Source organism: Vulpes lagopus, chromosome 22 (assembly GCF_018345385.1).
Source record: "Vulpes lagopus strain Blue_001 chromosome 22, ASM1834538v1, whole genome shotgun sequence".
Lineage (NCBI taxonomy): Eukaryota > Metazoa > Chordata > Mammalia > Carnivora > Canidae > Vulpes > Vulpes lagopus.
The window spans coordinates 10652917-10667693 of NC_054845.1; the positions used below are offsets into that span (position 1 = coordinate 10652917).

General features: G+C 34.3%; 1 protein-coding gene across 7 annotated transcripts in view; it reads right to left on the reverse strand.

Moving 5' to 3' along the window:
- C2CD6 (C2 calcium dependent domain containing 6) overlaps window positions 1–14777 on the reverse strand; it is a 107101-nt gene that overhangs the window by 56466 nt on the left and 35858 nt on the right. For all 7 annotated transcript variants that reach the window (XM_041737608.1, XM_041737604.1, XM_041737606.1 and 4 more), the window contains 4 exons: window positions 9853–9958; window positions 8032–8098; window positions 5978–6021; window positions 4607–4963 (listed from right to left, as the gene is read on the reverse strand). In XM_041737608.1, the coding sequence (XP_041593542.1) occupies window positions 4607–4963; window positions 5978–6021; window positions 8032–8098; window positions 9853–9958 (574 nt within the window). The remainder of the gene's footprint in view (window positions 1–4606; window positions 4964–5977; window positions 6022–8031; window positions 8099–9852; window positions 9959–14777) is intronic.

Genomic DNA, 14777 nt, shown 5'->3' on the forward strand with positions numbered 1-14777 from the left:
TGGAATCTCTGAATATATTATAAGTCATGCGCCTCATTGCATGTAATTAATAAAAACCACCTAGTCATAGGAAATGCAAATTATTTTAGTACTTTTAAGGCTAATAAACCACCTAGCTCTGGCATACCAAATATCAGGCATAAGGCAGAGAGATTAATTCCACACTCCATAAAATATATAATAAGGGCTTGATTATGTGTATGTCCTTGAGTTTAAGCTTCTAGTACCTACAGTAAACTAGGATTAAGGAAGACAGGGAATTGTATAAATAAAAAATTGGTGATTGCCAGAGGGAAGGGAGGAGTGGAGGAAGGAGAGATTGGGGAAAGGGATCAAAAGGTGCAAACTTCCAGTTATAAAACAAGTAAATCATGGGATATAATGTACATCATGGTGACTATAGTGAACATTGTATTGCCTATTTGAATGTTCTAAGAAAGCAGGTAGAGCTTAAAAGTTCTCAGTACAAGAAAAAAAATCTTAAGTATGTATGGTGACAGATGGTAACTGGACTTATTGTTGTGCATATAAATCAGAATGTATATACACATCAAATCATTATGTTGTATACCCAAAACTAACATGTCAATTATACTTCAATTAAAAAATATATTCAGGGATTCCAAAGCAGTATTTTTAACTAACCAATTCAATAAGTATATATTAAGTGTCTGTATCGACTCACTATTCTTTTTTTTTCTTTTAGAGAAAAATATATAGCTTTATTCTTTTTAATTTTTTATTTAAATTTGATTTGCCAACAATAGTATAGCACCCAGTGCTCATCCCATCAAGTGCCCTCCTTAGTGCCCATCACCCAGTCACGCTATCCCCCCACCCTCCACGTCTTCGGCAACCCTGTTTGTTTCCCAGAGTTAGGAGTCTCTCATGGTTTGTCTTCCTAATTATTTTACATAGAGCCTGCTTCTCCCTCTGCCTGTGTCTCTGCCTCTCTTTCTCTGTGTCTCTCATGAATAAAATAAAATCTTAAAAAAAAAAAAAAAAAAAAAAAAACAGCAACCTATCCAGCCCAAAATGATGAATCATTATTGGAAATCCCATTCCCTCTTACCAAATATTAGTTTTCCCACTTTTCTTTGAAGCTAGAAGTATTCATGTTACATAATTCTAGTCAATGAGACACAAAATCTACTGGGGGTTGATTGGGTAAACTTTTGTTTCCTTGTAGAAATAAAAAGGGGCAAGTGCAAAAGAATTTAATTGTTCAACCCCTACATTCTTTGTCCTGCCTTGATCTATATATGATGCCTATGATTGAAGCAAACATCCTGTGATCATAAAGTGACAAGCATGAGCATGAAAAAGAGGAAAGATAAAAAGTGTCCTTGAAGACACTGTTAAGCCATTGAACCAATGACAGAAATCCCAGTCTCATGACTTCATTGATTGGGTTCCAATGGCCTTGCCAGGAAAATGCGGTTTCAAGGTCAAGATCACAAAGGTGTGACTGTAATATCTCTTGTTCAGACTTCAAAAAGATTTAAGGTAGTGTTTCACTGACTCATTCAGCTAAACAAAAAATATTCTAAGTATCTTAGGATGGCTTGTTAGATTATCTTTGCTGGATAGGAGACCCTCTAAGATTCTTATGGATATTGTACTACAGCACTTTGGCTTTTTTTTTTTTTTTTTTTAATTTTTATTTATTTATTTATTTATGATAGTCACACAGAGAGAGAGAGAGAGAGGCAGAGACACAGGCAGAGGGAGAAGCAGGCTCCATGCACCGGGAGCCTGACGTGGGATTCGATCCCGGGTCTCCAGGATCGTGCCCTGGGCCAAAGGCAGGCGCCCAACCACTGCGCCACCCAGGGATCCCTCACTTTGGCTTTCAATCAAAGGTAAATAGTGGCCTGTCTTAAAGATATTCAAGACTGCAACAGTTGGCTGTTTGCATATCCATAACTGTATATACAAAAAGCCTACAAAATCTTTAAGAATCATAGCATCTGGGACAGGAATAGAGACAACTTAAATGGAAAGAGGTTTTTGAATTCTCAATTTTCTACGGAGAATACATAGGCTTCAAAGCTACTCAATTACAAATATAAGCTCTTTTTCGTGGAAAAAAAAAAAAAGATAAAGCCAAGCCCCAAGGGCAGAGGCAAGAGCTTCGAAATTACTACGGCCCATTCACTGACTGTTGTATGCTTCACTTTACCCTTCTTCCACACTTTGGAAGATAAGTGCCTGTTTCCCTGTTCCTTACTCACCATGTATATAGGACACAGGTAATTTGTCTTTTCAATTCACAGATCTTAAGATTGAGAAGAGCCATATTCAAGAAGCCTCATCTACCTGGATCTGATTTAGATGCTGAAAATCTATACTTCAAGCCTAAGCCTGATGCAGTAATAGCATCAGCCAAGGATCTTAGAAGGGGAGTAAGTATAGTCTGCATGTAGGAGGCACATGAATTATTCGGGGGGTAGAGATAGTTAATCTATGGTGGTTAATCTATGGACCTTGCATTAGTTCCAAGCCTAAGTCTTAAGAGGACTCAAAGCTTCTGGTTTTGTATATTGGAAGCCCCAAGCTGCAACATAAGAAATTGAGCTGCTCTGCTAGAGAGGCAGCATGGAGAAAGAAAGAAATAATCCCTAAGGTTACATAACAGTGGTGGAGGGAGTGGGAAGAGATACATCAAACTAGATATTCATGCATCTCAACCAAACCCAGATTTACAGCTGTCCCCATCAAAGTGTAAAACATGTACGTGAACCTCATGAGTGTTCCAGCCTAACTGAGCTCCTAGATGATTATGAGCCTACCCAACATTAAGTGGAACAAAACAACTTCCCAGCTGAGCACAATCTTATAGAGAATCTTCTAAAGATAAGAAAATGATTATTTTAGGCCACTAAGCTTTGGAGTGATTTGTCATACAACAATAAGTAACTCACTTATCAAATGAAAACTGAATATTTTGGAAGTCAGACTCGATAGAGAAATTAAAAGGCAAACTACAAACTATGAAAAAGTATGTGTCATGAACATACCACTGGTTAATATCCTTATAATGAAAAAGAGCTCACTGTGAAACTTCAACCTAATCACCAAGTACTCAACAGAAAACAATGGACAAAGGACATGATCTGTTTACTCACAGCAGGGACAATCAAAATAGCTAATAAGTATGAAAAAGTTCTAATCATTATTTAAAAGATCATTAATATTCAAATACTATTGGTGAGAAGGTAGAGTGGTAAGATCTTTCTAGAGAGCAAATCTGCCAAAGGCCATCTCTAGAAATACATGAGGGCATAATCACAGATCCAAAGAAACAGCTACAGAAAGGATGTTAATTTCAAATCGAATATCCAACAATATAGAAAATGTTTAAGGAAATTATTAAGTATCTATATTTGAGGGTATTCTACATCTTCCAGGTTTTTAAGAAAATTCAGGTAACATGCTTATAATGTCAAGTTTTAAAAAGCACAATATAAAATTATTTATATATATACATATACACATATTATTTTGATCCAAGTTTTTAAAAATAAATGAAAAATATGCTTATATATAAATACCAAGGCTGAAAGGAAATAAAATTGTTAAAAGTGGCAGTAGGATTATAACTACTTTTGTCGTCTGTGCATCTATTTTCTAAATTTTCTTTAACTATTATTTTCACATTCAGTAAAAACAAGAATGTTATTCTTTATAAGTTACACTGGTTAATCTACTGATCAAAGTACTTAAGAATAGTTCCCCAACTGGAGATATTTAATAAAATTATCTTTTGGAATTTGGGAGAGAATTTAGAAATGACCTGATATGATCTACCATTCAACAGATGAGAAAATAGATCTAGAGATTTAGGTGCCCAAGCTTGTTGAAGTATTCAGAGGCAGAACCTTACTTAGAATTCAGATTGTTTATCCACTGGCCAGTACACATGTTTACACTCCTTTAGGAGCTACCTATAATAGTGATTCAAATAAGAACTAAAGATCTAAGTAGAATAACTGTCATTTTGAGAAAGGCTTTAACCCTTTAAACTGATATTCAAATCATTCTCATTTTAAACTATACAATTATTTATAATAATAATATACCATTTCCTATAATAGCTTTATGAATAATTTCCACTGAAATAACTTCTCAAGATTTTTAAGTTTCCTATAAATTTACAGCTTGTTATTGTTGTTACACTTTCAGCTGAACTTTATGCCCACCCATGAGACTATTTTGTACTACAGGTATTTCACATCACTCTGCTTTTCCTTCAAGAGTTTTTTCTCCTCACTTGACGAATATAAGTAGGGTAGGAATGTTTAATATACTTAGACATACTTCCATTGGAGACTTTTGAATGTATTTTCAATTTATTTTTTTTTTAATGAATTATTTTCTCTAGTCACACTTCTAATACAAGAGCAGCTACCTTTAATTCAAGGTGTTCCTCTGGATCTTGGCTTTGAGACCTACCTTTTGATTTTGAACCTGGGGAAACTAAGCTTGTGCTCTTCCTCCTAGCTAAGCTTAGACTGTTGCTTTGCCAACAATATTCTGCTGGAGATGAATCTAAGTTCCTCCTCTTTATTTTACCTGGATATATAAAGCTAGTGTTCATCTTTACCTCTGATGGAGATGGGTCTGTTTTTAAAAGGCTTGGATATCTAGCTTTCAATTTTACTTCTGGTGGAGGGAACATATTTTTCATTTTTCCCTCTGGTGGAGCTTTTGATTGGTATTCCTCTAAAGGTAATGTTTTGTTGTCCTCCGTTATTGTCAGGACTGGAACAACAGGCAATGGAGTTTGCTTTGTTGACTCATCTGTTTGCTTTGTTGACTCATCTGTTTGCTTTGTTGACTCATCTGTTTGCTTTGTTGATTCATCACTTTCAGGAGCAATAGCAACAGCATCTGAATTATCTTGATTTGACTCCTTCAAAGGTGGGAGAATCAAGTCGTTCTTATCATCATTATCTGGCAACTAGAAAATAGATCAATAAAGCAAGCTACCAATTAATCATTACTGACTAGAAAATATTTAAAACTAATAAAACTTAAAATCATTTGTACCCTTTTATCAGTTTTCATGAGAACTTACCTTCAATATTTGTCAATTATTACATTCTTTATTAAAAGAGTTAAACTCCACTTGCCTGAAACTAAGGACTATAGAATATTATTTCATTAAAATAATCACACTGCTTTACAAAGCAGTGGTTCTCATGTACTCAGATTTTATAAATCAGCAATATCTCAAAAAAATTGAAGAGTCTAACATTTTGCTATTATTATGCTACACCAATATAAATAAAGAAAACTTTAGGGGCACCTAGGTGGCTCAGTCAGTTGAGTGTCCGACTCTTGATTTCAGCTTGGGTCACAATCTCAGGATAGTGGGATTGAACCTCGTGTCAGGCTGTGTGCTCAGCTGGGAGTCTGCTTGAGACACTCTCCCTCTCTCTGACCCTCCCCCCACCACAAACTTGCACCTGTGCTCGATCTCTAAAATAAAGAAATCTTTAAAAAAAAAAGGGGGGGGGAATTTTAACAGCAAAAGAGCACAAAGAAAATATCATAAAATCGAACAATATTATATGAACTCTATTTTTTTTGCATCTATTTAAATATAGATTATAAACCCACAGAGAAAGTAAAGAATATAGTTTAGTCTGTGGCATCCATTTCTAAGATCATTGTGCAAAATTTTATGCTTTTATTTTTACTTGTTACCCCCTTTCACTTTGTCAACATCTTTTGTTCCCATCTTTGTATGTATTTTTAAATATTACCATTTTATGCTGTAATTTCCCCTTTAATAGTGTAATATAACTTAAGTAAATAATGTAATTGTATAGATACAGCCACAACACAAATAACCATAAAAACCTGAAGAACTTCTTGGGTGCTTTTTTCCCATCTATACATATTTATTTATAAATGTTTCATTCCTTTATAAAATAGTGACTATTAGAAGTTCTCTTCCAAGTTCCCTTACCTCACTTGGAACAGCTTCAGCTTCCTCCTTTATAAAAGGTACATCTGTTAATAAATTAATAGAAGTATTTTATCATATAACATTATAAAACAGTAAATATATTTATATATATGCACACTAACAAAATACTATTTTAATTTTTCTCACCAAGAACAAAGCAATTTAAATCAAAGCAGTTATTCAAACATAAATACTATTTAGTAAAAACAAGCTGAGAAATCTCTGGGAAGATGGAGTGATAAATTAAAAATCATGGAGATAAAATGAAAACATGAATTAAGTAAGATTTCAGATCCATCAATGTAAGAGATAAAAACAGATATACAGTGTCTTTTGCTACAAGTCAAGAGGAAATAAAATAAATCCCAGATGGTCAGTGATAGGGTTGGGATTGGAAAGAGAATGGAATAAAGGTGCATATGACCAGAGAAAGTAGGACCATTTGAAAGAAAGCTGGCTGAAGCACTTGTAAAATTTTCCTAGAGACATAAAGAATATACATTTAGCAAGTAGAAAAGGAAAACCTAAAAGGAAGAAAGACGGAATAAAAAATTGAGATACAAAAGAATGTGTTAAGTCTAGTATAAAACAAAACTTATTTTGGTCACTGTTAGTTGTGTGGCTGTGGTCAGCTTAGCTCATTTTCTGAGCTTTGGTTTTGTCATATGTAAAATAGGATAATAATGGCTTATCTTACAGGTAGGATACAAGTCTATGTACAATGTGAGCAGCAGTATGGTTAAATGCTGAAGCTCTTGGGTCAAACAGACTAGGTTCAAATACAAACCCTACTAGTTAATGGCTGTGTGACTTCTGAGTGGTTAAATCTGTCTGATTTCAGCTTTCTCATCTGTAAAATGTAGATAAATAATAATAACACCCTCAATTGACTGCTGTGAGGATTGATTTATATAATCTAGGTAAAGGCCTGCAACACAGTGATCAGTAAATGTTGGGAGAAGCTGTAAGAAGTATAGGAATACCAGAAAAAAAGAAGTCACTAGACTTGAAATAAACTCTTTGGATAAGAAAAATAAAGTTGGCAACCAACAGTGAGTGAGGGGGGTTAGCCTCGACTCTCCAACTTTGATACTGAAGATGGAAACTATGATTCTCCTAAACCTGAAAATTGAACACTTCAAGGTAAAGAGTAGGCTAAAGACACATAGCTCTGCTAGGCTGGTTGATCCTCAGACGTTAGGAAATGAACATATCAGAGGCTGAGGTAGCCAGGAGGTAGAAGTAGGGAAATAGAGAAGTAACTTGTAGCCCAAGTCTTATAACAATAAATCCTTATTCCACACCTGCAGAATCCAAGATCTTGCAGATAAAGTATTATGCATCTATTTTAACTTACTTTCTTTTTTTATTATTTATTTTAACTTACTTTCAATGAATAGTCTAACAAATTTTTTAAAAGACTACCAAACAATATCTTCTATTACTTTACTAATATGTGATAAGTTCTCAAATTTAATGCTAATTGAATTTCCCATTCCCTTCTCTCTGTTTGCCTTCCTTTCTCATACACAGACACACACTTCTACTAAAAAGAGACCAATACCTCTACATCTACTGTTTAAGAAAAATATCTTTTTCATAGATCATAATTAAGATTTAACTTTTTTTTTTTGTCCTTAAACGAGTAAAGGAGTATTAAAACAACAACAACACCACCTGGGTGTGTCAGCTGGTTTTGGCTCAGGTCATGGTCTCAGGGTCATGAGATCAAGTCCTATGTCAGGCTCCACTCTCAGTGTGGAGTCTGCTTGAGACTCTGTCTCTCTCTCTCTGCCCCTCCCCCTGCTCACACACTGTATCTCTCTAAAATAAATAAATAAAAATCTTTTTTTAAAAATACCCTCTTAATTGGGTCTCAGTCTTTTCTTTGGAGTGTTACAAAATAAACGCTATATACTAAAACTATAATGAGATACATATTTCCAACAAAAAATGAAATCCACTTAAAGCAAATTACTAATTTTCTTTTTGTGATACAACACTACCCTCTTTTAAATTATCTTAATAATAAATACAAATGTGAATTTCTCAACCTGATGTTACACCATTTTCAGGCTCCTTTTCAAATAGGCTTGCAAGTAACTCACTGGTATCACTTCCCTAGAAATAAGAAAAAAAAAAAGATTTTGGAGAAATGTTTAGAGAGCTATTTTGCCTTTATAACTTCTTCTATTACCTTCTGTAAAATTTACAGAAGAGTGTGGTTTCATGAGAAAAACTGTCCATATAGCACTATTTTAAAGAGAAATATACCCTGGCTAAGAGTTAATGTTCCAGGGAGAAGCTTTCCAAAAATTGATAGGGTATTTGAGTAACAAGTGTGTAAGAGAAAAAGATTATAAGTTAATAATATCATAACTTCAAAGGATAAAAGAAGATATCCCCAAAAAATAAATTACTTTTTTTATTGGAAAACATTATGGCCTATAAGCTGCAAAGTGATGTGGATCTTTAAATATATTCCAAGAGGAATTATAAGGTAGGGTGATCACTGACTCATAAAATACTGATCTTTTAATAAGAAAAAAAGTCCATAGTTCCTTTAATTAAGGGCTCCCCAAATTTTCCGTAAAATACTAATTCTGTATAAGTGCTAATTAATTTATCCTAAAGAAGTACCACTATGTCAAAATACAAGTCATGAAAAACATTAATATATCAGTGTGTTATGACTACCACTTCAAGGCTGTGACCTTAGTCAATGTTTTACTAATTCACTGAAATTTCTGTGAATCTCTATTGCTGGGCCAAAATGTATAGGTCAGACTGTATTTCTAAATATTATATTATCTAATAAAGATCTAGTATTCAATATTTAGAGCACTCTTATAACTCAACAATGAAAATACAAATAACGCAATTTAAAAATCAACAAAGGATTTAAATAAACATTTATCTAAAGAATATATACAAATGGCCAGTAAACACATGAAAATATGTTCACATCATTGGTTATCAGGGAAATGCAAATCAAAACCACAATGAGATACCACTTCAAACCCACTAGGATAGCTATAATTGAAACAAACAAAAAAAGCAAAATAACAAGTGTTGGAGAAGATATGGAACCTTCATACATTGCTAGTTGGATGTAAAATTGTGTAGCCACTATGGAAAACAGTTTGATAGTTCCTGAAAACGTTAAAAAAGGAACTACTGTTTGGTCCAACAATTCTACTTCTAGGTATATACCCAGAAGAATTAGAAACATATGCTCACAGAAGAATCTGCACACGAATATTCACAGCAGCATTATTCATGATAGCTAAAAAGTTGAGACAACTCAAATGTTCACCAACTGATAAGCAAAATGTGGTAAATACCCATTTAGTGGAATATTATTTGGCAGTAAAAAGAAACAAAGGATTGATACATGCTACAATGGGAATGAACCCTGAAAACCATGCCAAGTGAAAGAATTAAAGAATTATATATTATGATTCCATTCAAATGAAATGTTTAGAATAAGCAAATCTATAGTAACAGAAAGTAGAGTAGTTATTGTCTAGGGTCAGGGGGGCCTGGGAGGTTTGGTTAAGGGGTGTAGAGTTTCTTTCGTGAGTAATGAGAATATCTGAAAATTGATCATAGCAATGGACATACAACTCTGAATATACTAAAGGCCACTGAATTGTATGCTTTAAGTAGTTGATATTTTAACCAAGTTGTTAAAAAATGAAATCTTACAAATTAATAGTCAATATTTATGGAGTATCACATTAGCAAAACAGAAAAGTACATGAACGATGAAAGACATTCTATATATCAAGACGAAGCTATATCTCATCACTTTTAATTATCATAATCTTTTTAAATAAAAGTATTAGAAATTATATATGGAGTATGTTAATTACCTTACGTTCTTTACGGGCAAATTTTGGGGTAAGAAGCCCTTCTAAATAGCTAGCTTTTTCCATCCATGTATTCAGATTTCTGTATTCTTTTTTCATTTTTTCCAGCCTAAAGAAAGAAATCAGTTATACACTTAAAAAGTGACAGATATGGTATGATTCACAAAAGAATACATTCAGTATGATCCACTTATAAAATATTCTAAAAGAGGCAAAGCAGCAATATACTGTTTAAGGATACCGTCAAAGAAAGGAAAAGGGATGATTACAACAAAAGTCAGGGCAACAGTTACCTAAGGATAGATTGAGGAGAGGATGGAATCTCATAAGGGCACACAAAACACATTTGTGATATTGGTGTTCTATTCCTTTAAGTTTTTATTTAAATTCCAGTTAACATACAGTGTCATACTAGTTTCAGGTGTACGACTTAGTGATTCAACACTTCCATACAATACCCGATGCTCATCACAAGTGTACTCCTTAATCTTCATCACCTATTTAATCCATCCCTCCCACCCAGCTCCCCACTGCCAACCATCAGTCTGTTCTTTATACTTAAGAAACTGTTTTTTGCTTTCTTTTTTTCCATGATCATTTGTTTTGTCTCTTAAATTCCACATAGGAGTGAAATAATATGGCATTTGTCTTTCTCTGACTTGTTTTGCTTACCATAATACTCTCTACCTTCATCTATGTTGTTGCAAGTGGCAAGAATCCTTTATTTTTTATAGCTCAGTAAAATTTCATTGTGTATATATACATATATATACACAGTCAATGGATATTTGGGTTCTTTCCATAATTTGGCTACTGTTAATAATGCTGCTATAAATATTGGGGTGCATGTACACCTCTGAATTAGCAGTTTTTAATCTCTGGGTAAGTATCTAGTAGTGCAATTGCTGGATCCTAGGGTAGTCCTACTTTTAACTTTTTGAGGAAATTTCATGCTGTTTTCCAAAATGGCTGTACTAGTTTGCATTCCCACCAACAGTATAAGAAAGTTCCCCTTTATTCCACATCCTTGCCAACACTTGTTTCTTGTGTTAATTTTAGCCATTCTGACAGATGTGAGGTGATATTTCATTGTTTTGACTTGTATTTCCCTGATGAGGAGTGGTATTGAGCATTTTTTCATGTGTCTGTTAGCCATCTGGATGTCTTATTTGGAAAAATGTCTATTCATGTCTTCTGCCCATTTCTTAACTGGATTATCTGGTTTTGGGGTGTTGAATTGTGTAAGTTCTTTATATATTTTGGATATTAGCCCTTTATCAGATATATATGATTTGTAAATATCTTCTCCCATTCAGTAGGTGGCCTTTTTGTTTTGTCAATTTTTTCCCTCCCTGCATAGAAGCTTATTTTATTTTGATGATGTCCCAATAGGTGATTTTTGGGTTTGTCTCCCTTGCATCAGGAGACATATTTAGTAAGAAGTTGCTATGAGCCAATACCATAGAACTCACTGCCTCTGTTCTCCTCTAAGATTTTAATGAATTCCTGTCTCACACTTAGGTTTTTAATCCATTTTGAATTTATTTTTGTATATAGTGTTAAAGGGGTTCAATTTCATTCTTTTTGCATATTGCTGTCCAGTTTTCACAACTTTGTTGAAGAGAGCATCTTTTTTTCCATTGGATATTTCCCTGCTTTGTCAAAGATTAACTGACCATATAGTTGTAGATTAATCTTTGGGTTTTCTACTCTGTTCCATTGATCTATGTGTCCGTTTCTGTGCCCATCCTATACTGTCTTGATTACTACAGCTTTGTAAGATACTTGAAGTCTAGAATTGTGATGCCTCCAGCTTTGCTTTCCTTTTTCAAGGTTGCTTTGGCTATTTGGGGTCTTTTGTGGTTCCATACAAATTTGAGGGTTGTTTGTTCTATGAAAAATGCTGTTAGTATTTTCTAGGGATTGCATTAAATGTGTAAATTGTTTTGGGCAGCATAGACATTTTAACAATATTCATTCTTCTGATCCATGAACATGGAATGTTTTCTCATTTCTTTGTTTCATCTTCATTTTCTTTCATCAGTGTTTTCTAGTTTTCAGAGTATAGGTCCTTTACCTCTTTGGTTAGGTTTACTTTTAAGTGTATTATGGTTTCTGGTGCAATTGTAAATGGGATTAATTCCTTGACTTCTCTTTCAGCTGCTTCCTTATTGGTGTATAGAAATGCAACAGATTTCTGTCTGTTGATTTTTGTATCCTGTGACTCTACTCAATTCATGTATCACTTCTAACAATTTTTTGGTGGAGTCCTCTGAGTTTTCTATATCAAGTATCATGTCATCTGCAAATAGTGATAGTTTTACTTCTTCCTTGCCAATTTAGATGCCTTTTATTTCTTTTTTCTTGTCTGACTGCTGTGGCTAGGATTTCCAATATGGCAATGTTGTATTTCTTTTATTTTTTTTTTTTAAGATTTTATTTATTTTATTTGAGAGAGAGAACAAAAGTACACGTTTGAGTCGGGTAAGGGGTATAAGGGGAAGGGGAAGAGAAAATCTCAAGCAGACTCCATGTGGAGCTTGGAGCATGGAGCCTGACACAGGGCTCTACCTCATGACTCTGAGATCATGACCTGAGTCAAAACCAAGAGGTAGAAGCTTAACCAACTGAACTATCCAGGTGCCCCAATGTTGTATTTCTTAACTTGAATTATAAATATCTAGGCAGTAGTCTTATTATTTTTATTTAAGCTATACATGCATGTTTTAGAAGTTATTCAATATATATTGGTCTCATTATTTAAGCTTATATATACATATATGTTATCCAATATATACATATTTTCTGCAACAGAAGAAAAAATAGGAATTCAGCTTCTAATCCAAGAAATTTAAAAAAGCTTTAGTCATCTAAAGATGTAACTGACAAGAATTCAACAGAAAAAAGTGAATGTTTCCCAGAAGACACTATTACCTTGATAATAAACCCTAATAAGGACATTATAAAACAGGAAAATTAGTCTAATCTCATTCATGAACATAGATGTAAATGTTACAAATAAATCTAACTTTAGTACAAAAAAATCTAATAGTATAGAGAAAAGATAATATATCATGAACAAGTTGGATTTATCCCAGGTATACAAGGATATTTTGATGTTAACATTAGAAAATATAAATACAATTTGACCAATTAAAAGGGAAAGAACATTTGGCAAAATCTAACATCCATTTATGATTTTAAAGAAACTAAGAAAACTAGGAACAAATGGAATGATTTACATAGCCTGGTATAGCTTATCTATATTTAAAAAACCCTATATAAGTAAATGCTCTTAACTATTAAATGCTAGAAGTGTTGCCTTTAAAGATCATGAACAAAACAAGGATGTCCATCCTTTCCATTTATATTAGACACTGACTGGAACTTCTAGCTAGCATAATAAGACAAGAAAGCAAAATTAAAGAGTTAAGTACTGGAGATAAAAAAATAGTTATTTGTAGGTATGACTGTTTAAATAAATTCTCTCAAATGATACTATAGATAAATCATTATAAATATGAAAGTTTAGTCAAAGGGGAAATTCTAGAAGATAAGGCCAGCAGGGATAATTTTAAAATCTTCTCAAATCTTTATGTAAAAACATTCAGAGTAGCTCAATAGCAAACCCAAGAACATATGGGCAACATTTATAACACAATCATATAACAAGGCATCTCTATGAACCCCAAAACATATACATAAGACCTTCAAGGTATTGGTGTACATATGTCAAAAAGCAACAGGTATAAACGGGGCATCTGGTGGCACCTGGATAGCTTAGTTGGTTGGGCATCCAACTCTTGATTTCAGCTCTGGTCACGATCTCAGAGTCCTGAGATTGTGCCCCACATGGAGCTCTGCACTCAGCAAGGAGTCTGCTTGGGTTTCTCTCCCTCTGTCAGTCCCCCAGCTTGCACTCTCTAAATAACAAAATCTTAAAATAAATGGAAGGATGAGCATCTGATGGACCTGAAAATAAGAAAACCCCAAAATAGCCAACAGGTAGTCATGGGAAATTACAGCAGGCCAATTTGAGAAAAGCAGTTGAAACTGGGAGCATTTTGCTTTTTCCAATAGCAAAGTGAGAACAGAGGAATCATGGTAAACATTAAAAGGACTGGAGCAGTCTAACCACTGTGAATACTCAAAACTGACCAACCAGGTCTCTAGTCCAGGGCATGGCCCCAGAAAATCTTAGAAAGCAACTCATTTTTTAACACCAAATGAAAACATCAATAGTGGGAGCTCTGTGAAACTCAATAAGTTTTCTAAACCAAATCTCCTATAAAAAATTTCAGGAAAATTAATTCCATATAAAATAGAGTAAGAGAAAACTACCAGTGCCAAATTCCAAAGTAGTTATAAGAACAAGAAAATAAGGAACAGAGTAACATCCCTAGACTTTGAAAGCATGCAAGAAAAATACATGTGAGTCAGTGAGCACAGACAGGAGCAAGACGATTCACTGGGACCCATTTTGCTAGGAAAAGGCAGATCAGCTGGTGAAGTTACATGAGAGAAATTAGAGCAGTGGCTGTCACTGTCACTATGAGCTATATAAGTTGAGGTTCTGCAGCTGGAGACACTCTGTTTAAATGCTGAAGCAATTACAAGGATCCAGTTGTAAACTATTAGGTAAGACATTAAGGAAATTAGCAATTTCCAGGGGTTCTTTTTTTAAGATTTATTTATTTATTCATGAGAGATGAGAGAAAGAGAGAGAGAGGCAAAGACACAGGCAGAGGGAGAAGCAGGGTTCCGTGCAGGGAACTTGATGCAGGACTCGATCCCGGGGTCTCCAGGATCACACCCTGGGCTGAAGGCGGCGCTAAACCACTGAGCCACCCAGGCTGCCCCAGCAATTTCCAGTTGAAGATGGTGGCGAGGAAGCTCCTGAACTCACCTCCTCCCATGTATGCACTGTA